This window comes from Bos indicus, chromosome 19 (assembly GCF_029378745.1).
Source record: "Bos indicus isolate NIAB-ARS_2022 breed Sahiwal x Tharparkar chromosome 19, NIAB-ARS_B.indTharparkar_mat_pri_1.0, whole genome shotgun sequence".
Taxonomy (NCBI): Eukaryota; Metazoa; Chordata; class Mammalia; order Artiodactyla; family Bovidae; genus Bos; species Bos indicus.
Window position 1 is genome coordinate 1,906,301 of NC_091778.1, and position 25,872 is coordinate 1,932,172.

At 38.8% G+C, this 25,872-nt stretch overlaps 1 protein-coding gene across 2 annotated transcripts in view; it reads right to left on the minus strand.

Moving 5' to 3' along the window:
• Positions 1–25,872, minus strand: part of CA10 (carbonic anhydrase 10) — an 852,220-nt gene that overhangs the window by 134,552 nt on the left and 691,796 nt on the right. The window contains exon 5 of one of the 2 annotated variants that reach the window (XM_070772473.1): positions 16,960–17,145. The exons of the other annotated variant lie outside the window; for it this stretch is intronic. Coding sequence (XP_070628574.1) covers positions 16,960–17,145 — 186 coding nt within the window. The remainder of the gene's footprint in view (positions 1–16,959; positions 17,146–25,872) is intronic. 2 annotated transcript variants of the gene reach the window in all.

Genomic DNA, 25,872 nt, shown 5'->3' on the forward strand with positions numbered 1-25,872 from the left:
ATGCAGATGATACCACCTTTATGGCAGAAAGCAAAGAAGAACTAAAGAGCCTCTTGATGAAAATTAAAGAGAAGAGTGAAAAAGCTGGCTTAAAACTCAACATTCAGCAAACTAAGATCATGGCATTCAGTCCCATCACTTCATGGCAAATAGATGGGGAAATAAGGGAAACAGTGGCAGACTTTATTTTTTGAGGCTCCAAAATCATTGCAGATGGTGACTGCAGCCATGAAACTAAAAGATGCTTACTCCTTGGAAGAAAATTTATGACCAACCTAGATAGCATATTGAAAAGCAGAGACATTACTTTGCCAACAAAGGTCCATCTAGTCAAGGTTATGGTTTATCCAGTAGTCATGTATAGATATGAGAGTTGGACTATAAGGAATGCTGAGCACCAAAACATTGATGTTTTTGAACTGTGGTATTGGAGAAGACTCTTGTGAGCCCCTTGGACCGCAAGGAGATCCAACCAGTCTATCCTAAAGGAAATTAGTCCTGAATATTCATTGGAAGGACTGATGTTGAAGCTGAAACTCCAATACTTTGCCACCTGATATGAAAACCTGACTCATCTGAAAAGACCTGGATGCTGGGATAGATTGAAGGCGGGAGGAGAAGGGGAAAACAGAGGATGAGATGTTTGGATGGCATCACTGACTCAATGGACATGAGTTTGAGTGAACTTCAGGAGTTGGTGATGGACAGGGAGGCCTGGGGTGCTTCGGTTCATGGGGTCACAAGAGTCGGACATGACTGAGAGACTGAACTGAACTGAATCCTTTCATTTTCTGGATGAGAAAAAGGAGAGTCAGAGAGGTTAATTGCTTACTTAACTAAGGTTATCTAGACAGAGGGTAACCATATGATCGATACTGTGCAAACTGCAGCACTATTGAGAATAAAAGGAGGTGCTGTTATGATGACACCAGGACCAACTGGAATCAAGCTGGACTGTCCCAGGCAAACCAGGGCATGTGATCATCCTGTGTAAACAGCTCAAAATTTCCCCTTCTACTCACAGGGAATGAGAAAACATGCCATTTGCTGATACCCTTTGTAAGAATGAGTTATTATCTGGGGGTGGCAAAGGTGCTCCTAGCAGCCCAGGATGGGGGTAAACTTCCTTGTACTCGTTCAGTCTGATGAATTTCCCCTGTAAATCTAAGCTGGTGTTATTAGGGGTTTGATTGGCCTATGCAGAGCCTGTGTGAGTATCAGAAGAAGGTGCAAATATGCTAAGGACAAATACAGAAAGGAGGGGATGGTGACTTGTGCAGTATATGTTTTGTTAATGTTCCAAGGAGTATTAAAACTGGTAAGAAAATGGCAATCAGAAAGGGCCTCAGACCCATCTTCTTAGAGTAAGAGTTTTTGGAATCAATTCCCAATGGCTGATGGAATTTTTAGAAATCTTACCTCCTACACAGATGCCATTCTGGATTCTTGTTAAATGTTGATGGAGGATGGAAAATAACTCTATATCATGAGCATTACTGTTAGTCTCATTAACAAGGGAACTGAGACACAAGGAGGTTGAATAACTTGTCTAAGGCCACAACTGATAAGTGACAGATGAAGATTCAAAAACCAGAATGAAAAATTGCATCAATCTTAACTTCTGCAACTAACAGCTGCTCACACAAGTAGGTCTCTGCTGCCCACCCGGACAGGAAACACAACAGTCCTAGGGAGACAGGCACAGCAGGGAGGAAATGTGTCCTCCACAAAGGCCCTTATGGAGACAGCAGTTGCTCTGAGGTGGCCACATGGGCCTACCATAGTGATTCTTTTTTTTTTTTTTTTGCAACGTTTTCTGCTTGGCTTTTGTTTATTTATTTTTTAATATAAATTTATTTGTTTTAATTGGAGGTTAATTACTTTACAATACTGTATTGATTTTTGCCATACATCAACAGTGATTCTTGAATCAGAGAATTATTTGCTTTGAAAAACTAGTATATTGCACTGAGTCCTGAGGCAGGAATCCGGCCCCTTGGTCTCTCTCTTCCTCTGGTTGGTAAAGTGATTTAAAACCTCCTGGCTATTCTCATTTTGTCAAATAGCTCCTATAGGATTCAGTTTCAAGGCTCAATCCAGAAATTTCTGGCTCAGCAAATAGATCCAAAGCAAGAAATTGTATTCATTCAAGCTGCTTGTGAGTAAGGAATATGGTTTCTCGTGTTTTGTAGAGGGAAACAGATGTGTTTATATACAACCAAATTCACAGATATATAATATCTTGCTTATCATATTTCAAAGAAGTGAGAGAGAAATATATGTATCTGTATGAAACTTTCCAGTTGCTTTCCATTTGAGAAGGCAAATGAAGCTATTATTGTTCTCAGAAGGCATTCAAAATGATTCTGTGTCATATTTTGCATAGCAATTCTGCCACTTGGAGAAATAGGCTCCTGCCTCACTTTACAGTCAGAAAAAATACAGGTTAATCTTAAGGCTGGTATAGAACTGGGAGAGGCCAAAAGATCATTTCAGGTAACAGACATAATAATTTATGATTAGAGAGAACAGACAGTATGATCAAGAAGCTACTTAAAGGCATAACTAGAGAGGTGATCTGACTTATATCTAAGGTCATTCAGTGCATTGCTGGGTTCAAATCCTAGCTCTTCTCCATACCAACCAACTGACTGAAGGCAGGCTGTTTGATCTTTCCAATTTTCCTTCCTTCTTTGTAAAATGGTGCTGATAAGTGTTACTTCACAAATTTCTTGTGAGGATTGGGTGCAATAAGGCCCTGAGCAAAAGCTGGAACATAGTGCATGCTCGATAAATGAAATCTGATGGTAGTTTTACATCAGTACATTGTATCTTTATATGTTTTATCTGCAAGAATATTGGACTATATGAGCTCTACTGCCTAACAACTGACTTGCACAGCACTTTTTAAAGCCCTTTCTCAGGTTGTTCTTTTCTTTTCTTTTTTTTTTTTTGACATCACACAATCACTCTATAGTGTTTATAGAACTGGCATTATTACCTCTTGTCACAGCTTAAAAGGTTAGGGAAGTCCAAAGACTTACCCAGTTCTGCCTTTACAAAGTTCATACAACTAGTAAATGACAGAATAGGGTCTCAAAGTCAGATCTACTTCAAAATGTTGCCCTCTGACCCATGGTCCCAGTGTCTGTCTCCAGTGTTCTTCCCTCATGATGCATTTGTCTCTGCTTTCCTGCAGCTCTCTTCCAGACCAAGGCAATGACTGCTCTTGGAGACTGCCTCTAACAAGCTGATCAAGTGAATAATCATGAGAACAATCCTATTTTTGCCCTTTTACTACTGAGATGGGGACAGATTTATAGAGGATGAGTCTGGCTGGTATTTGGGAATAGATAGTTACCATCACTTACTATATCCTTGGCTGCTTTGGCTAAATAATAACTGCCCGGAATTCTGTCCTTTCCAATCAATTCTGAATGTGAGCACACCACAGGCAACTAAGTGGCATAATTCATTTGAGGTGACCATAAATCTAAGACTTCTGCCAGAAATGATGCAAAGAATTAATGGAACATGAAATCAAGTAAATGGAATTGAGTAGAGTAATTAGTTCATATTTTAATCTTCAGGTCTGTTTATTATCTATCACCTGGTGAGCAATTAAGTTGGCACCTCTGAAATGATTAGCTTTGTTTCAGCAAAAGTTTATTGATATGTCAGAGAAAACGAATCTGGAGGTTTTAAATGGCTTTATTTTGAATTGTGTAGCAGCACATCCATGGATCAGCTAGACATCTAATTATTTAATTTTGCAATATTATTAATTAGATTACTTATATTTAATATTACTGAATCTATAATATTCTAGATGTTTATTGAGGAGAGTGGGTGAGAGGAATGATTCAAACTGTAGAAAAGCACGGCTTGTATCCTTGGGTTCTTAATGTAATAGTAAGGTTGCATCTTCCTATTGAGACAAAAATGAAGGGTCTTTAAGGCATTTCATTTTCTATTTTGGTCTTCTAAACTTTTATTTCCATACTTCTTGCAATCAGGGACTAAAAAGGTTCTCAGATTGATTGTGTTTTGGTTGGACACTCATCATTGCTCATGTTTGTAAAATAATCTGTCAATATATTTGCTTTTATGAGTTGGATTGTATAAGTGCCCTTGTGATGGGGTTCTGATCACTAAAGCAGGAAATCTGAATATCACACTACACTTGCCTTTCTGGGCGACTAAACCAGCTGACCTAAAAGGGACTTTTGAATCTTAGGATTTTATATAACTGAATTTTTATTTGGGATTCCTCTGTGGCTCAACTGGTAAAGAATCTTCCTGGAATGTGGGAGACCTAGGTTCAATCCCTGGGTTGGGAAGATCTCCTAGAGAAGGGAAAGGCTACCCACTCCAGTATTCTGGCCAGGAGAACTCCGTGGAATAGTCCATGGAGTCTCAATGAGTCAGTTGCAAAAGGATCTTTTGAATCTTAAGATTTTATATAATTGAGTTTTTATTTAGAATATTTAAAATTTCAAACTAAGAGCCAGGAAACTTGGATTCTGGTCCCAAATCTTGGTGATTTGGGGCAGGTATCTTGCCCTCCCTGACTCTAATTTTCTCTGTGTAAGTAAGAAGGTTGAAAGAAATGATCTCAGTGGGACCTCTAACACTGATACTTTAGGTTGAGGCTTTGTGGAGACTTCTTTATAAAATATAATGCATGCATTTTGAAGAGGAGATATGGTCTTTGGTGAAAATTTTACAAATTTTAATGAACATTGACATTGGTCAGATTAGTAGTGAACAAGTAAGTCATTTTAGCTTGCATTTTCTTTTCCAGTTGATTTTATTCCTGTGTCTTTGGAAACTGATAAAAACATACCAATAAGAAGAGGTGGCAAGAATACACAGAACTAAAAAACAAAAACAAAACAAACAAACAAACAAAAGATCTTAATGATCCAGATAACCACGGTGGTGTGATTACTCACCTAGACATCCTGAAGAGTGAAGTCAAGTGGACCTTAAGAAGAATCACTACAAAAAAAGCTAGTGGAGGTGATGAAATTCCAGCTGAGCTATTTCAAATCCTAAGAGATGCTGCTGTTAAAATGCTGTACTTAATATGCCAGTAAATTTGGAAAACTCAGCAGTGGCCACAGGACTGGAAAAAATCAGTTTGCATTCCAATCCCAAAGAAGGGAAATGCCAAAGAATGTTCAAACTACTGCACAATTGCACTCATTTCACATGCTAGCAAGGTACTACCCAAAATCCTTCAAGCTAGGTTTCAGCAGTATGTGAACTGAGAACTTCCAGATGTACAAGCTGGATTTAGAAAAGGCAGAGATCAAATTGCCAAAATCTGTTGGATCATAGACAAAGCTAGTAGTAGTACTGTTAGTCACTCAGTTGTGTCTGACTTTTTGTTATCCCACGGACTGTAGCTTTCCAGGCTCTTCTGTCCATAGGATTCTCCGGGCAAGAATACTGGAGTGGACTGCCATTCCCTTATCCAGAGGATCTTTCTGACCCAGGGATCTAACCTGGGTGTTCTGCATTGCAGGCAGATTCTTTACCATTTGAACTACAGAATTCCAGGAAAAGCATTAATTTCTGCTTCATTGACTATGCTAAAGACTTTGTGTAGATCGCAACAAACTGTGGGAAATTGTTGGGTCTTCCAGTTCAAGGTGATGAAGTAGAAGGATGTGTGCTCATCTCCTGCAAGAGCAGCAATATTGCAACTAGCTGTTGAACAACCATCAACAGAAGAATGCTGAAATTCATCAGGAAAAGATACCTCCATCCAAAGACAAAGAAGAAGCTGCAGTGAGATGGTAGGAGGGGCACAATCACTACCAAACCAAATCTCATACCGTCTGGCTGGGTGACCCACAGACTGGAGAACAATAACACCAAAGAAGTTCTCATGCTATTGTGAAGGTTCTGAATCCCACATCAGTCTTCCCAGACCGGGACCTGACAGAGGAGCTGGGGACACCCAGGGAATATGGCCTTTGGGGCCAGTGGGATTTGATTATAAGCCTTCCAGTGGACTGAGGGAAACAAAGACTCCAGTCTTGGAGGGCAAAAACAACTTTTTTTTTTTTTTTTTTGCTCCTATAGGAGAGGAGCAGTGACCTCACAAGAGATTGAACCAAAGTTACCAGCTGGTGTTGGAGGGCCCCCCATGGAGGCATGGGTCAGCAGGGGCTCACCACAGGGACGGGGCACTGGAAGGTACCCCTTGGAGTAAACCCTTTTGGAGTCCCCTATTAAACCTACCATAGATCCATTAAGCCATAGACCCCATTAAGCCCATAGACCCCAGTATTGGGTCATGTCAGGTCAAACAACTACCAGGAAGGGAGTGCAACCCCATCCATCAGCAGATAATTGGATTAAGACTTTTCTGAGCAAAGCCCTGTACATCAGAGCAAGACCCAGTTTTCCCATCACCAGTACTTCCATCAGGAAGCTTACACAAGCCTCTCTGGTTCAGACATCAGAGGGCAGACAGAAGAAGCAAGAAGAAGCACACCCTCACAGTAGGCAAAACAAAGTTTTGCAAAAGAAAGTTAATCATGATGATAAAGCTGAAAGTTATGTCTCAGTTGAAGGGAAAATATAAAATCCCAGAAAAACAACAAAATGAAATGGATATAAAAAACTTCTAGAAAAATAATCCATAATAATGATAGTGAAGATGATCCAGGATCTTTGGAAAATAATGGAGGCAAAGATTGAGAAGATGCAAGAAATGTTTACCGAAGATGTAGAAGAACTAAAGAACAAACAAACAGAGATGAATAATACACTAGAAAGAATCAAGAGCAGAATAACTGTGGACAGAATGATGAAATCCTTGGCACAGAACAGAATATAGAAAAAAGAATGAGAAGAAATGAAGACAGCCTAAGAGACCTCTGGCACACCAACTTTTGCATTATTGGGGTCCCAGAAGGAGAGGAAAAAAAGGACCTGAGATAATATTTGAAGAGATAATAGCTGAAAACTTCCCAAACATAGGTAGCCAAGTCGAGGAAGCACAGGGAGTCCAGGAAGGATAAACCCAAGGAAGAACACAGTGAGACATACAGTAATCAAACTGACAAAAATTAAAGACAGAGTTAAAATATTAAAAGGAACAAGGGAAAATGACAAATAACATACAAGGAACTCCCATTAGGCTATCAACTGATTTCTCAACAGAAATATTATAAGCCAGAAAGGAATGGCATGATATATTTAGTGATGAAAGGGAAGAACCTACAACAAAAAATACTCTACCCAGCAAGACTCTCTTTCAGATTTGGTGGAAAAAATAAAAGTTTTACAGACAAGTAAAAGCTAAGAGAATTCAACACCACCAACCAGCTTTACAGCAAATGCTAAAGGAACTTCTCTAGGCAGGAAACACAAGAGAAGGAAAAGAAACAGAAAATAAACCCCCCAAAATCATGAAAATGGTAATAGGATCATTCACACCAAGTACCTTTAACATAAAAGGATTAAATGCACCAACAAACATAGACTGGTTAGGTGGATGAAAATATGTGCATGTGTGCACTTCCACTTACTACAGCAGTCTGCTTGATCCCCCCAAATTTTATGTACTTATTTTATATTGTTAAGTTAATCATGTTCCCATTATGTCTTGCAATTGTAATTATCATTTATTTTTTTGTCTGGCTAGTGACTGTGAAAACTGATAAACATATTTTACTATTATGATTATGTAACTATTGTTCTCTTAATACAACTGTATTATGATTGATCAACAGAAAAATAATAGAACTCTATATCACCAAATCTAGGATCTAATAGAAAAACCTGTAATCACTTTTTAAAAATCCAAATGTATATCAGAATTGTCTTGAAATTTTTTGAAAAATACAAATGTTAAAAAAAAAAAAAAAATTCAGGTATTGCCTTTTTCTCCAGAGTTCCAGACATGTTTCTAATGAGCAGTCATGTTTAAAAATAACTGGACTATATCATGATCTTTTACTTTTATTTAGTTTGTTTCAATGTTTGTATTTTATATTCAGTGCTCCCATTTCATTCAGTTTATGTTCTCCAATTTCTCCATTTCTTCATTTTTTGATGTTCTTTAAGAAACCTTTATCAACTGTAGTAAAAAAAAACTTTTGTATATACATATATAAATATATAAAGTATGTATTATATATATATATATATATTAGATAACATGAATTTTTGCCTAACTAAAAATATTATATTTTGATTCCACTTGTTTGACTTAGTATGAATAGAGTGCTAGATTTCTAATGAAAAAATAGATATTCAACAAACAATAAAGGTTACTGTATAGCACAGGGAACTATAGTTTATATATTAACATAATTTATGATGGAAAATATTTTCAAAAATAATATAAGTGCATTTGTATAACGAGTCACCTTGATGTGCACCAGTACACTGTCACCATGCTTATTTAATGTATATGCAGATTATATCAGGCAAAACACTGGGCTGGATGAAGCACAGACTGGAATCAAGATTGCAGGAAGAAATGTCAATAACCTCAGATATGCAGATGATGCCACTCTTATGTCCAAAAGCAAAGAGGAACTAAAGAGCCTCTTGATGAAGGTGAAAGAGGATATTGAAAAAGCTGGCTTAAAACTCAACATTCAGAAATGAAGATCATGGGATCCAGTCCCATCACTTCAAGGCAAATAGATGGGGAAACAGTGGAGACAGTGACAGACTTTATTTTCTTGGGCTTCAAATTCACTGTGGACAGTGACTGCAGCCATGAAATTAAAAGAAGTTTGCTCCTTGGAAGAAAAGCTATGACCAACCTAGACAGTGTATTAAAAAACAGAGACATCACTTTACCTACAATGGTCTGTATAGTCAAAGTTATGGTTTTTCCAGTAGTCATGTATGAAATGAGAGCTGGACAGTGAAGAAGGCTGAGCACCAAAGCACTGATGCTTTTGATCTGTGGTGCTGGATAAGATTCTTGAGAGTCCCTTGGACTGCAAGATCAAACCAGTCAATCCTAAGGAAATCAGTCCTGAATATTCATTGGAAGGACTGCTGCTGAAGCTGAAGCTCCAATACTTGGCCACCTGATGTGAAGAACTGACTCATTGGAAAAGATACTGATGCTGGGAAAGATTGAAGGCAGGGGGAGGAGGGGATGACAGAGGATGAGATGATTTGATGGCATCACCAACTCATTGGACATGAGTTTGAGCAAATTCCAGGAGATGGTGAAAGACAGGAAGCCTGGAGTGCTGCAGTCCATGGGGTCACAAAGAGCTAGACATGAGTGAGTGACTGAACAAAATAACACTAATTATTTCAATGGTGTCAACTTAAGTGCTTGCCAGTAGATGGTTCATGGAAGTGTTAAAAACAGTTGTTGTTTGTTGTTTAGTCATTCAGTCATGTATGCTTCTTTTGAGATCATCATAAAGAGGAAAGATACAGGAAGTACATCAAGTACAGGAAGATGTTGGCTGTCATAATGCCATCCTGGCAGGACCAGGTATGCTGCAGGTTAGGATAGAATCAATGGGATAATGAGTTGATCTCAGCAATTTGTCTTCAGATGCAGTGTCTTCTCTTTTAGGCAGCCATAAAGTGTCCATCTAAAATTGTAATCTAAGAAGCTGCTAGTTGGACTGGGCTGTCCATTCCCTGAAGTAATTATAAAAATGTTCAAAGGGAAAAGTGCCTATACTTAAATCAGCATCATCACCTGCTTGCTGATACCATCATAATTAGCTTTACCACTGGGCTTCTAATCTCTGTTTGCTTTGCTTCTTAAAGGCCAGTTTGCTTGCTGGGTAGAAATGGTTCCTGGAATCCAGAGCTTTGGCATCTAACACTGGCAAAGGCAAGTTCCCTTGTCTAATCTTACCAGTAATTCCAAGGCTAAAATGAGGAATATAAATGAATTTTTCTAGCACACCAGCTATCAATTTTCCATTGCTTCTTATAGGTATATAAAAAATTCATTTACCTTATATTTGTAAATAATTTGATATAAACACCAAGAACTTCTATATTAATAATGCCATTGATTTTATTAGGTTTGCCTTTAAGACAGCAGAATGTATTTTATGACATAATGGGCATAATTTATACCTTCTGAAAATTACAATCATGGATAACAACAAATTGAAAATTCTTTAAGAGGTGAGAATACCAGAAGACCTAATCTGTCTCCTGAGAAGCCTGTATGCAGGACAAGAAGCAAAAGTTAGAACTGGAGATGGAATGACAAGTTAATTCAAAATTGAGAAAGGAGTACATCAAGGCTGTATATTGTCACTCTACTTATTTGACTTCTATGCAGTGTACCTCATGTGAAATCCTGACTGGATGAATCATAAGCTGGAATCAAGACTGCTGGGAGAAATATTAGCAACCTCAGATATGCAGATGATACCACTGTAATGTCAGAAAGTGAAGAGGAAGTTAAAACCCTCTTGATGAAGGTGAAAGAGAAGAGTGAAAAAACTGGCTTAAAAGTCAACAGTCAGAAAACTAAGGTCATGGCATCTGTCCCATCAATTCATGGTAAACAGAAGGGGAAAAAGTGGAAACAGTGATAGGTTTTATTTTCTTGGGCTCCAAAATCACTGTGGATAGTGACTTGCAGCCATGAAATTAAAAGATGCTTGCTCTTTGGAAGAAAAGCTATGACAAACCTAGACAAAGTATTAAAAAGCAGAGACATCATTTTGCTGACAAAAGTCCATACAGTCAAAGCTATGATTTTTTCCAGTAGTCCTGTACAGATGTTAGAAGAGGACTGTAAAGAAGCCTGAAAGTGAAGTGATAGTGTTAGTCGATTAGTCATGTCTGACTCTTTGTGACCCCATGGACTGTAGCCCTGCAGGCTCCTCTGTCTATGGGATTCTCCAGGCAAGACTACTGGAGTGAGTTGCCATTCCCTTCTCCAGGAGATCTTCTCAACTCAGGGACTGAACCCAGGTCTCCTGCATTGCTAGCAGATTCTTTACCACTGAGCCACAATTAGGCAGGAAAGAAGGCTGAGCATTGAGGAATTGATGCTTTCAAACTGTGGTGCTGGAGAAGACTCTTGAGAGTTCCTTGGACTGCAAGGATATCAAATCATTCGATCCTAAAGGCAATCAACCCTGAATATTCATTGGAAGCACTGATGCTGGAGCTGAAGCTCTAATACTTTGGCCACCTAATGCAACGAGCTGACTCACTGGAAAAGACCCTGATGCAGGGAAAGATTAAGGGTAAGAGGAGAAGGGGGAGACAGAAGATGATATGGTTGGATGGTATCTCTGACTCAATGGATGAGTTTGAGCAAACTCCAGGAGATAGTGAAATACAGGGAAACCTGGCATGCTGCAATTCATGGGGTCACAAAAGTTGGACATGACTTAGTGACTGTACAACAACAATCTTTTAAATAACATTCATTTACTCATTCAATCTACTAAGTTCCTGTCACATGTATGGGAAGATATTACAAAGTACAACCTACTCTATGGCTGAAGGGATTTAACAGTCTGTGGGAAAGTGGGATTTTCCAGTAGATTAAATACTCCTTAAAGGCAGGTGCATAGGGTTACAAAACAGTCGGACATTAGTTAGTGACTAAACAACAACACCCAGGCCTAATCACCTTATAGGCAGGATTTTTACCTATTTTATTTATGGTAGCACATGGTAGGCTCTCAATCATTATTTGTTAACTAAGAGAATAAGTGAAAGTAAATCACAACACATATATAATAATGACTAGATGTTAGAGTGAGAATCTGTAGTCACCTACGGACGTGACTGAATAAGTTCTGGGTTGCACTGCACAATAATTGATTTATGTTTGTGGCTTGTCTTTCCGATGGATACAAAATTCCTACAAGGTGACACAATTGTTCAATCCCTTTCTGTTCTTTACCATATTTGGAATAGGATTAGGTTCAGTTCAGTTCAGTTCAGTTCAGTCGCTCAGTCGTGTCCGACTCTTTGCGACACCATGAATCGCAGCACGCCAGGCCTCCCTGTCCATCACCAACTCCTGGAGTTCACTCAAACTCATGTCTATCGAGTCAGTGATGCCATCCAGCTATCTTATCTGCTGTCGTCCCCTTCTCCTCCTGCCCCCAATCCCTCCCAGCATCAGAGTCTTTTCCAATGAGTCAACTCTTCACATGAGGTGGCTAAAGTACTGGAGTTTCAGCTTTAGCATCATTCCTTCCAAAGAAATCCCGGGGCTGATCTCCTTCAGAATGGACTGGTTGGGTCTCCTTGCAGTCCAAGGGACTCTCAAGAGTCTTCTCCAACATCACAGTTCAAAAGCATCAATTCTTGGGCGCTTAGCTTTCTTCACAGTCCAACTTGCACATCCATACATGACCACTGGAAAAACTACAGCCTTGACTAGACAGACCTTTGTTGTCAAAGTAATGTCTCTGCTTTTCAATATGCTATCTAGGTTCGTCATAACTTTTTCTTCCAAGGAGTAAGTGTCTTTTAATTTCATGGCTGCAGTGATTTTGGAGCCCCCCAAAATAAAGTCTGACACTGTTTCCACTGTTTCCCTATCTATTTCCTATGAAGTGATGGGACCAGATACCATGATCTTCATTTTCTGAATGCTGAGCTTTAAGCCAACTTTTCACTCTCCTCTTTCACCTTCATCAAGAGGCTTTTCAGTTCCTCTTCACTGTCTGCCATAAGGGTGGTGCCATCTGCATATCTGAGGTTACTGATATTTCTCCCAGCAATCTTGATTCCAACTTGTGCTTCTTCCAGCCCAGTGTTTCTCATGATGTACTCTGCATATAAGTTAAATAAGCAGGGTGACAATGCACAGCCTTGACGTACTCCTTTTCCTATTTGGAACCAGTCTGTTGTTCCATGTCCAGTTCTAGGTGCATGGCATACAAAGACAAATAGCAAAAACAACAAAAATCTGTCCTTGTGGGAATTACCAAGATTATTTTTTCCTTAATTCAGCAAACCTTTATTGATTCTGCTGTCATGTGAGAGTTTAAGGTTCTGGGAATACAGTCATGATTAAGATTAAATTACTATTAACAAAGAACCATATTTCCAGAAATGAGAATAAACAGCTATAAAATTTATAGTGATGGGTAATTTAGTAGAATTAGGATCAACAAATTTTTTCTCTAAATGGTCAGGTAGTAAATATTTTGGCTTTTGCAAGCCACACATGATCTCTGTTGCATATTCTTCTTTTTCAAAAAAGCCATCCTTTAAAAGGGTAAACCATTCTTAGCTCCCTGGCTATACTTGTCCCATGGTCTACAGTTTGTGGACTTTTACAATAGATGAATACAGGATTTTATGGAAGTCAAAAGGAGACGACAACACTTTACAGACTGGGAGGAGGGAAGAGGGCTTGGAAGGCAAACGGATGGGCTGTGCTGGATATAGGGGGAGGGAGACAGCTGGTAATCAGAGTAGAGGGAAGAGTTTTACCATGGCACTCAAGTAGCTCTTTCATGTTTATTACTTGCATATCTGTTATTTTTAAATATTCCAATTTTCATTCCCCCTCAAATCTCCAATCGTGCTAATGGATCATCCCTATCAGGAAGTCCCAGGCTCCCATAGAGTGCTAGTTAGATTTCTCTACTACCTCCACCAAGAAATATTCAGTATCTCACCAGGCTCTGGTGCTCAGGCATGTATACTTCAGCACTTTCATACCCTTGCACACTTCAGGAAAATTTGATTTTAGTTGTTTATTCTTACAAATTTGTGTTACTTTAATGAAATGAATCTCTGAAAGATGCGATAACTGGTTTTAAGAGGACAAGGCCTGCATTATCTGTTGTTTAGTCTCAGTTGTTTGTTCTGAGATACTTGTTTCTCTGATTCAAAGTCACAAAAATACATATTTTACATGGGACTTTTATTTCTCTTTTTAATTAGACAGATCTTATCTACATAGCAACAGTTATAGACTTTTTCCATCTTCAAATGTGTTTGAACAGAATCAAGATTCAAGAAACTGGATCTGGCCAGGAAGTGGCCACAGGAATCCCATGAAGTGGCTGGTACAATTCTCAGTGTACCCCCTTAACCCTTTGAAATGAAGAACTTAAGGAAGGTTTTCAAAATGATTATTACAGTTCCCCAATAATATAAAGATTCTTCTTATTTAGCCTCACTACTGCAACTTAATCCATAGAAATGATTATTTTCAAATATTATCTTTTTTCTGGTTAATGTATTTTTACTTTTCACTAATACCTTACTATATGCTGCTGCTAAGTCACTTCAGTCGTGTCCGACTCTGTGTGACCCCATAGACGCCAGCCCACCAGGCTCCCCAGTCCCTGGGATTCTCCAGGCAAGAGTACTGGAGTGGGTTGCCATTTCCTTCTCCAATGCATGAAAGTGAAAAGTGAAAGTGAAGTCGCTCAGTCATGTCCAACTCTTAGCAACCCCATGGACTGCAGCCTACCAGGCTCCTCTGTCCATGGGATTTTCCAGGCAAGAGTACTGGAGTGGGGTGCCATTGCCTTCTCCTCCTTACTATATACTGGGCATTAATTTAACTACTGAGACTTGATTAGCAAGCTAAAGTTCTTACTTATTAAAAATGGTTAATTTTCCTATCTTAAAAAATCTAGATATTTGAATATCTGAATATGCTCATTTATCACCAACCCCCAACAAAGCATCTAGGACTTATTGTGTAGGACATGAATAATTTTTATAAAAACACAGTTGCTGACTGTGTCATACATCCATGCAGCTTTATAAAACAAAGCAAATGATTGCCATCAATTACAATAACCTCTCTAGACAAGATTGCAATTAATCTACAGCTCTTCAGATAAATGACTGTTCCACTGTGCTGAGGAAAATGCCTGACATTAATTGACTTATCACGATCTGTAATGACAGATGGGGCAGATGGCAATGTGATTATTCACTATCAACAAAAGAAACACATGCTTTGTTGCTGAGGTGTCTACTTGGGTCCTCTCAGAGGATAGCCCCAAACAGAAACCAAAGGAGGCTCTGAAAATAGCTCAAAATAAAAATAAAATGTTAACATGCAGGATAGAATATAGTTACTTCACTGAGGCTAACCCTCAGCAGAATCCAAATGGAAAACAATTCCCCTAAGGAAATCATAGGTTAGGTAGGATTTTGTCATTAGAAGGTGCAGTAAAGCCTATATCCTTTTGGAAGACAACCCAAATCATTCCTAGAATTGTTTCCTACAGATATAGGAAGGAGAGTCATAGTCCTGCTCAGCCTGGTCCTCCAGGCAGCCCTTACTAATAGATCACAGATGAAATCCATGTGTAGCTACCCCCATGCACAATGCCTTGACACAACGTAAGCCCTTTGCTGTCCCTCATTTCCTGCTTTATCTTTACTGTCTATCAACTACTGAGTATTTTTGGTGTTCCTTACATCTTTAATCCCACTTAATTTTCTAAACAACCTAGAGAGGTGTCTAAACTCAGCTTTAGAAGGATCAAGTAACCATATAAAGGTCACACAATTAGTATGTACCTTTGACTCCCAAACTTAAAATTGTTTTGCATTGCTTCTCTTCTCAGCCCAGTTCAAAGGGCACCTCCTTTGTGAAGCTTACTCTGAACCCTTCAATAAAAATTTGTCATTTCTTCCTTAAGATTAGGCAGGGCCTTGTTACATCTCCATTACAGCAGAGTGTGGGCATGTTCAGTTGTGCAGTTGTGTCCAACTCCTGTGAGCCCATGGTCTGTAGCCCACCAGGTTCCTCTGTCCATGGAATTTTCCAGGCAAGAATACTGAAGTGGGTTGCCACTTCCTACTCCAAGAGATCTTCCCAATCTAGGAGACAACCCATGTCTCTTGCACTGGCAAACAAATTCTTCACCACTGCACCATCTGGAAGACCCTACAGCATGGCATTATACTTTACTGATTTGAAGATAACATTTCCTTGAGCTCCTCTGTGGTAGGAGCTCTGTCTTTATTTTATTTTTAACGTCCATGTCCCTAGTAACTAGCACAGTACGTAGTTAGGTCCTCAGTTGATATATTTTGAATGATCATGAAAATCCAGCCACTGTCCTCATTAAGCTTGCGGATCTCTTTCTCAGTATATGAACTTACTATACTAAAAACAATGCCAAGTTTAAACATGATCTTGATTAAAATATTAATCAATATTAGTCAAGACCAAATCAATAGTGAGATACATACTTCTGTTATTTCAATACCCTCTTGACATCAGTTATTGAGAACTCTTAAACAGAAACCTAGTTACAGGGTACTTAGCATATAAGGATGCCTGACCTCTAATGATAACCACCCTCAAGTGTAAGGAGGGCAAAACAGGTCAAATTAACTACATCCTGCTTGTCAAGTGTCATAACACATATGATATTCATTTAAATTGTAGCTCTTGTCTATAACTGAAGGAGTAATTGGCTCACTGATGTGGTCTGAATTCTGTCTGGGTTAATGAACATGATACTCACCATTAATGGTGGCACACAATGACTTTTCCATTCTATGGAAACTCAGGCTATTTAGCTCCTTGACATTTACTTTGCTATAAGTTATAGTTTTGTACAAATAAGACCCATTCTACCAGAAGGGAGAATTATGGAATTTATGTGAACATATGTGACATATAGAAGACTGATTGCCCAGATAGTGTGAATGTTAGTGAAGACATACATAGAAGGTGAGGGTTTAGGGTTGAAATAATGTTCTGGTGATATCTTAGGTCATTAGTCACAAAGGAGCTTTACCAATGTCTCAGGAGGAACTTTCAAGTATCACTGTGGTCTTCCCTGGAGAACACTGGAAGCTCAATATAAACATCTATATCAACTTGTAAAAGACAGATGGAGAAGGGAGGCACAGATCTTATTTCATAGATTCAAGAGCAGTCTTTCAATCTGTCATCCCACCTTGGATATAAATAGGCATCAAATTTTATTAATTGGCACTTACTCATACTACTTCAATAACCCCACATACCTCCCCAGAGAAGGCTTGTCCATTGAGGAGGTGCTCTGACCCTTGGCTATCCTCACTCCCAAAGTGTAGCCGGATCTCCTCCAGCCGATGGCTGTATGTCATTGGCCCTCCTGATATGTTGACCAAGTGCTCCTTGTCCAGACGCAAGGACACATGTCTTCCAGTGTTGTACATTGTTCCACTGACCTGCAAGACAATGGGAAACAGGTCAAAAAAGGCTCTTCTTCCATTTCTCAGTTTCTCACTCAACCCAGCATGGTGTTTAGACCAATCCCTTTTGTTTCTTTTTGATAGTAAGACACTAAGCTAAGTCCACATACGGAGTAGGAAGTGACAGGCTTCCTAGAGGGCATTCCTGTCTTATATGGCCTCTATGGTACTTTCTGTGAGGCACAAGCCACATTGCCAATTAGGAATCTGAGGTAGAAATTCAAAGGAGACCTCATCAATTGTGACTAATACTTTGGGCACTGCACCTTATAAACAATTAACTTGGCTTCTTACCATAAATATTTGGAATGTAAAGATGCTGCAAAAGTTAAAATCTCTGTATGAAATGAGTCGCCAGTCCAGGTTCGATGCACGATACTGGATGCTTGGGGCTGGTGCACTGGGACGACCCAGAGGGAGGGTATGGGGAGGGAGAAGGGAGGAGGGTTCAGGATGGGGAACACATGTATACCTGTGGTGGATTCATTTCGATATTTGGCAAAACTAATACAATTTTGTAAAGTTTAAAAAAAAAAAAACAAATAGAAACACACACAAAAAAAATAAAAATTAAATTAAATTTAAAAAAAAGTTTAAAAATAAAATAAAATTGAAAAAAAAAAAAAAAAAAAAAAAGAGGGAGAGAAATTGAAGAAAGCAATTAGAAAGGATGAGATGTTACCAGGAGAGAGATGAGGAAGATAAAATGAGTGAACAGGAGCAAACTCTAGGGGGATACTGAGGCTTAGGTCTGAAGTCTCAAGCATCTGGTCTGGAGTATCTTGTTTTAGGTCCTTCTCTTACCCTGTACAGAGTCAGAATTTTGATCTGTCCTTGCAACTCATGGCCTCAATATTGAGCTAAAGAGTTTCATACAAGTTTTTCATTTCACAGATTCTTATTCCCTGTTGCTTCAGCCCATGCAAGCTGCTAACCTTACTACTTAAGGTTTCTTTTCCTTCTTTCCTCTTTAACTTGATGCTTACTTTCATTTTCCTGACTATGACCTTAGTGCCTCTCAACACTTGATTCTAAAACACTGAATCCTACCTGGAGCTGCATTGCCTTTGCCTCCTGGGTCAACCTAGCTCTAGAAGCAGATTGAAAGCTTAAAGGAAACTTTGACTGGGTCTGGATGATATGCTTCTGGGCTAGTGGTTGCTGAGCTTCTTGGATTTTCTACCTATTTACTCTGACTTCTTTGGGTTCAGCCCTAGGGACTTTTTAAGGGATTCACATAACTTCTGATAACTTCATTAGATAGGTTTTTCATATACTTGCTCTATAGCATTAGCCTTACCTGCCCCTACAGTTTCCTAACACCAGTCCTGTGAATGATTAGTTATTTTAGTTCTATAGATTTCTCACTGTGGCAGAGACAGCAGTGCTCATTAAATACTTCACTGACTTATTATTACATCATCTTGCTATAAGGTAGAGCTCATGTGGCTGATGTTGGCCATGGTCTGTGAGGGCCCATGACAAGTGTAATTTCCAGGCTGAAACAGTGAAAAGCTTATGCACAATTCTCCAGTCTCTTTCTTCACCTGATATATCAATCAAGGGGGCAATATGGAAATATGTAAATGTGGTACAGCTACAAGATGGAACCTGTGTCAGCCTGGGTCCTTGGCAGATTATTGGCAAATTGCAAAAATGGTTAGAATTCTTCCTCTCCCTGTAATTACACTACTTACAATGTGACCTTGTAGCTACTCACATTAAGACAGGAAGAGCTTTCTCCTTCACCCCTTGAATTTGGACAGTTCTTGTCACTTGTTGGATACAATATTCTAAGAGCAGGCTTTCAGAGACCTTGCATATGTCTTTCTCCTCTTCAGAAACTTGAGACCAACATGCAGACAAGCCTGGAGTAGCCTGCTAGAGCATGATACCAGAGTGAGGAGAACCATCCCAGTAGAAGCCATTTTAGACTAGGCCATTCTATGATGGATCCACCAATTGCCTGGTTTCAGATCAGATCAGATCAGTCGCTCAGTCATGTCCGACTCTTTGCGACCCCATGAATTGCAGCACGCCAGGCCTCCCTGTCCATCACCAACTCCCAGAGTTCACTGAGACTCACGTCCATCGAGTCAGTGATGCCATCCAGCCATCTCATCCTCTGTCGTCACCTTCTCCTCCTGCCCCCAATCCCTCCCAGCATCAGAGTCTTTTCCAATGAGTCAACTCTTAGCATGAGGTGGCCAAAGTACTGGAGTTTCAGCTTTAGCATCATTCCTTCCAAAGAAATCCCAGGGCTGATCTTCAGAATGGACTGGTTGGATCTCCTTGCAGTCCAAGGGACTCTCAAGAGTCTTTTCCAACACCAGAGTTCAAAAGCATCAATTCTTTGGTACTCAGCCTTCTTCACCGTCCAACTCTCACATCCATACATGACCACAGGAAAAACCATAGCCTTGACTAGACGAACCTTTGTTGTCAAAGTAATGTTTCTGCTTTTCAATATGCTATCTAGGTTGGTCATAACTTTCCTTCCAAGCAGTAAGCATCTTTTGATTTCATGGCTGCAGTCACCATCTGTAGTGATTTTGGAGCCCAGAAAAATAAAGTCTGACACTGTTTCCACTGTTTCCCCATCCACAGACCATAGCTTTCCACACTCTGTGGAGCTAAAACAATTGGCTGTTCTCAGTACCTAAGCTTTGAGATTTGTTATACAGCAAAATACAACTGATATATTAAGTCAATCATCTTCTCTGTCCTGTGAGTCTGAAAATATCAACAAAAACTCTGGACAGTATAGAGTAGCTGAACTAGAAAGTCCCTTGGGGCTCAGATAGTCAGTCTGCTGATCAGCTTGAAAGTCTTACCAGAGCAGGAAAAGAAGGAAATAGATATGCCAACAGTGGCAGAGGAAACTATGCAAAGAGAGAGAATTGGAGACAATATCTACTTTACCTTCAGAAATCCTTTGCACATCCTTCCAGTTCCTTCATGAGGCCCAGGCTGCACTTCTTCTGATACTTTGTATCTTACAAAGGGATTTATATTTTGTAAGTTATCTATTCTTTGAACCAAATGATGCATATCAAAGACTCTACTTCTTTTTCCAATCTCAAATAAATGTATATTTAGTCAGTGTTACATAACGAGAGCTTGTCTTCTTTTCTTGTCTCAGTTCAAGTCTTTCTTTGCAATGAAATGGTAGAGATAGATTTGTGTTTGGCACTGTTTTCATCTTTCAGCAAAATTTATTTTTTCTACTTATTAAGATAATACATAGGCATTATACATGAGTAGGAAGATACAGAACAGCTCAAGGAAATAAAAATCAGTCACAATTCCACAGCTAACCCATAATCAACAGTAATATTTTGGTATATACCTCTTCACACTCATAACCATATATGCCTATATTTTAATGAGATCATTTTATATATGTAACAAATTATTTTCACATGGATTGTCTATATATGTAAATATATTATATAAAATTCATATATATATTACATACAACTATCATGTATAATAATTTAATATATTTATTACATATCACTTTATACTAATATATAGTAAACATACATTAGTTTTAGTCACTTGAATATTTCGAGGTTATTAACCATTCTGCTATAATATCACTTTGAAATGGTTTCATAATATTCCATTGTAAAAATATATAACTTACTGTTGAATCTTTACATTTTCACTTTACACTTTTCCTTTTCACTATTGCTAAAAATATTGCAGTGTGGTTACCAGTGGAGCAAGGGAAGGAGGGAGAAGCAACATAGGAGTAGAAGAAAAAAGGGATTAATATGGGATTATTTGAAATCATTTGTATGAAAATTGTATAGCACTACAACTGGATCTTTGATTCAACAACAACAGAATACTGCAATGAGCATCCTTATGGAAAAACATGTTTACTAGTTCAGAGATATTTCATTATGCAAACTCTGGGTTAAATGGTGTATGCATTATTGCAGTGCTTATTTTCTATTGTCAAAGCCATCTGTTGCCTAGAGTCGATCCCACAAAGCAGAACTGGATCTCACATTCTCTTCAAATGACCTTAATTCAACTAGTAACATTCACGAGGTACCTATAGTATGCAAGCTGCATACAGGAGCTACTTCAAATTCTTATAGGATATGTGCTCTAGTCAAATAAACAAGTATATTTGATTTCCCTGCACTTCTAAAAATCATCTCAGTGTATTTGTTGAACTTTCCTAAGAAACTTATTGCCCATTGAAACAAAGCAGAGACCATGTCCTATGTTTGTCTGCACTTTCCAAGTACTTAGAAAACACCCTGACACAAAGTAGAGACAAGAATAAAGGGCTCTTGAGTCAAAGGATTCCCAATATGCCTCTTGGTTACTTCAGTAGTTCAGTTAATTTCCTGAAGCTTCAGTTTCCTTAATAGTAAAATAGAGACAAGAGAATTTCTCTTATGAAAATGTAGGATTAAAAAAAAGTATAAGATATATAGAATAAATACCAAAATGATAGAAATAAGCTCTTCAGTAATTACTTCAAATGTAAGTGGATTCCACTTATATGAGGTACCTAGAATAGTCAAAATCATGGAAATAGAAAGCAGAATTATGGTTACCAGAGGTTGGGGAGGAGGGGCAGAGAAGAATGGAAGTTATTGCTTAATGGGCATAGAGTTATGCCCATTGAGATGGGCAAGACGAAAAGAGTTCTGGAGATGGATGGAGGTTGTACTTAATACTGCTGAATGTAAAAGTTAAGGTTAAGATGTGGTTTTAAGATGTGTGTTAAGATGTGGTTAAGATGTGATTTTTACACAGATAAAAATTGGGAAAAATTCCTTCATGAGTTTGTTGTGAGATTTAATACATGTAATGATCAAATATTTTAATTATTTTCCTTCCTTACTTTTGACAATGGGCACTTAGCTGATGTGAAGCGACCTGATGTTAAGAGACTATAGCCCAATGGAATATAGTGCCACTTTCTAAAAGTCACAATGAAGAACTTTTACTGACTTCTGCCTTGTGATGATTCAGTTGCCTCTCATTTCGTATTTTAAAGCTTTGGATATGGGGAATATCCAAGATCATTTTGAAGGCCATGAAGCAAACTTGAAACCAGGATAACCAGGAATAAAGTACCGTGCCTTCTAGTTCTCCCACTGCATACTTCCAGACTTCTACTTCCAAGGCTCTATCTTTATTAATTCCTCTGGCTGTGTGCTAGGATCTGGGGACAGTGTGGTGAGTGAAAGCAGGAATGGTCCCTGCCTCAAGGAGCTCACAATCTCTATTATTATAGAGACCAGAGTGAGGGAAGGAAGTTATGGGGAATCCATCTGAAATTCTACCATTTGCTTATGTATTTTAACAATTAAAGACAATACCCCTATTCCCCTACCCTTCCCCCAGACATTGATTTAAAAAAAAAAAAATGTGTATCCAAGGTAATGGTGTGTTGCAATTTAATTTAAAAATAAAGGCTTGACAACATTATATATGATATCTAATGGTACATCTGCACTGTAGTAATTAACATTGCAGCAGTGTCATCTTACCTGTAATGCTAATTTATAGTGTTCTACTTTGTGAACTACTTTGATGCACAGCATGTTGGAAAAAGTTATATTATGTAGACCAGGAAACTGAGTTCAGACCATTCAGGATATAAGTTGAAGCTGAAGGAGATATCCAGGTTGCCTCTGGATGCCTCACAGTTCTCCTTTTTGTTTTATTTTAATTCACTACAAAATGAGATGAAAGATGTCATGCCCATTTTGTAAGTGAGAGAAGTAAGTGTAGTTGGTGAATGCTCAATGCCTTGCCTCCTGATTCCAAGTCTAATGATCTTGATTTGAGCAAATGCTCACATTGTAAAGTTGGCTGTTCTAATATGGCAGATACAGTGTTTTTTGGCAGCTCACAATTAGCCAGGACCTCTTACTAATGGACTCAATTCCTCTTTCATTCTGCTGACATTGCTGCTTTAGAAGGAAAAAAATTGAGCCAATATTAAGGGGATTTTTCATTCTTTGAAAATGAGCGACAATCCTATTTATAACACTTGACATCTTGGTTTGAATCCTTAATTGGTGTCAGATATGGTGCTAAGTACAGGCTTCCTGGATGGCTCAATGGTAAAGAATCCACCTGCAATGCAAGAGATGCAGGAGACTGGAGTTTGATCCCTGGGTCAGGAAGATCCCCTGGAAGAGGAAATGGAACCCCACTACACAACTCTTGCAAGGCAAATCCCATGAACAGAGGAGCCTGGTAAGCTACAGTCCATGGGGTTGTAAAGAGTTGGACATGACTGAGCAGGCATGTACACACACATGGTGCTAAGTACTGAATCTGAAATTAATTAATCTTCACAATTTCTCCATCACCAAATCCAGTGTGGTACTTAGATCTGTGCTGTTTGCTTCTTCTTGGATGCGAAGCTTTGGTGCCAAGCCTGCATAGAGTGGAGGCCTTCCACAGGCATACCTTTTCTCCTTGATCTCTGTGGCTTCTTCGCATCTTGAGGCAAAGAGAACAAGGGAGACAGAGCTTGATCCCACATGTCTCTTGCTCTAAAGCGTATACTTTTAACCACTGGGAACTATTAGATCACACACTGATTACCTACCGATGCATTCTTCAAATATGGATTGATAGCATAGGAAACCCTCAGTGGTTCAGAGTTCATAAGGTCTGGGGTTATTTATTATATTAGGGTTCTCCAGAGAAACAGAATCAATACAATGTGGAAAGAGATTTATTTTAAAGAATTGGCTCACGTGATTATGGAGGCTGGTGAGTCCAAAATCTGAAGGGTGTCCTGGCAGGCTAGAGATCCCAAAAGTAACTGATGATGTAGTTCAGGTCCTAAGTCCAATTACTGCGGCATTACTTCTTACCTGAGGAGGCCAGTCTTTTTGTTCTACTCAGATTTTCAACTGATGCAATGAGTCCCAGACAAATTATGAGGGGAAGTTTGTGTTATTCAAAGCCCACTGACTTAAAAATTTATATCATACAAAACTACCCTCACAGTCATTCAGTCAATCAGTTCAGTCGCTCAGTCCTATCCAACTCTTTGTGACCCCATGAATTGCAGCATGCCAGGCCTCCCTGTCCATCACCAACTCCCAGAGTTTACTTAAACTACCCACACAGAAACATCCAAAATAGTGTTTGGCCAAATACCCAGGCACCATAACTCAGACAACTTAACGCATAAAATTAACCATCATATTTATCTTCAAATCCCATTTACTTTCTTTACTATATTTTCCTTAAACAGCTCTTAAGCAGCTGTGCTAATACCACACATAACAGGCTGATATATGTAATATAATAGTATGTATTTTCTGTGAGCTTCCCTGGTGGCTCAGCAGTAAAGAATCAACCTGCAATGCAGGGGCTACAGGAGATACAGATTTGATCCCTGGGTTGGAAAGATCCCCTGAAGGAGGGCATGGCAACCCACTCCATATTCTTGCCTGGAGAATCCCATGGGCAGAGGAGCCTGGTGGGCTACAGCCCTTAAGGTCACAAAGAGTCTGAAGTGACTTAGCATGCATGCACACATAATTTCTATATTATATAGTTTATAAAGTCAACTATACTAAAGTTGTTCTCCAAACATTAGTCATATTGGAGTAGAGCCAGTTTGTAATAATGTATGTTTGAATTATAGAACAATTAAAAAGAAACAATTTATTAATAACTTTTAAAATAAATTGCTTTTAATAAATTGGTTATACACACAACAAGATAGCTTTATCTTTGAGTTTGCATGGGATATTAGAGATGATTCTGTTCAAGTCCTTCAGGTTGTCAAACTCCCTATTATCGGATTGTGGAAAAAAAGAGGAAGTGCATCTTTTTTAAAAGACCTAATTCACAAAATAAATATACTGAAAATCTTTTGGCTTAATGGAGATAGCACTTGTATGGTTGATGTCTACTGTGGACAGCTAAGCTTGAGTGAATCTCACCTTCAGAAATTACAAAACATTCAATAAATAGTTATTTGTTTGATGTGTTACAAAGCTTATGTGACATTTCTATTCTATTCTGTTTCTATTTTCTCTCAAAGCAGTCTGACTGAAATCTCCTCTAAATACCCAGAAAAAATTCCCCACAGCATTCATGTATAGAACAGGAAACAGATTTCCAGCTGTGTAAAAGGGAAAGACTGTCATCTGATGAACAAAAGTTGATTCTTAGCACAGATGGATGGGAGTCAGGATAGAAAACACACAAGAATTTTGAGAACTTATGTGTCACAAGCCATGTCACATTTTGGATCATAAAACTAGGTACAAATAAAAGCTAAAGACTATTCAAGGTTATGTGAGGAGCAAGAGAGGGTGCTACCACTCAAAAGACTTTGAGCAAAAGCTCATGGTCTTCCTGCTGTCTTAGACAACAGATTCAAAGCTGCCATACAGATGCTGCACTCCATTTTTCAATGACCCTATAAATTTTCAGTTGCTCAGTCATGTCCTACTCTGCTACCCCATGGACTGCAGCACTTCAGACTTCCCTGTCCTTCACCATCTCCTACAGCTTGCTCAAACTAATGTCCTTTGAGTCAGTGATGACATCCAACCATCTCATCCTCTGTTGTCTCATTCTCCTCCTGCCTTCAATCTTTCCCAGTATCAGGTCTTTTCTACTGAGTCAGCTCTTCGCATCAGGTGACCAATATTAAAGCTTCAGCTTCAGCATCAGTCCTTCTGATGAATA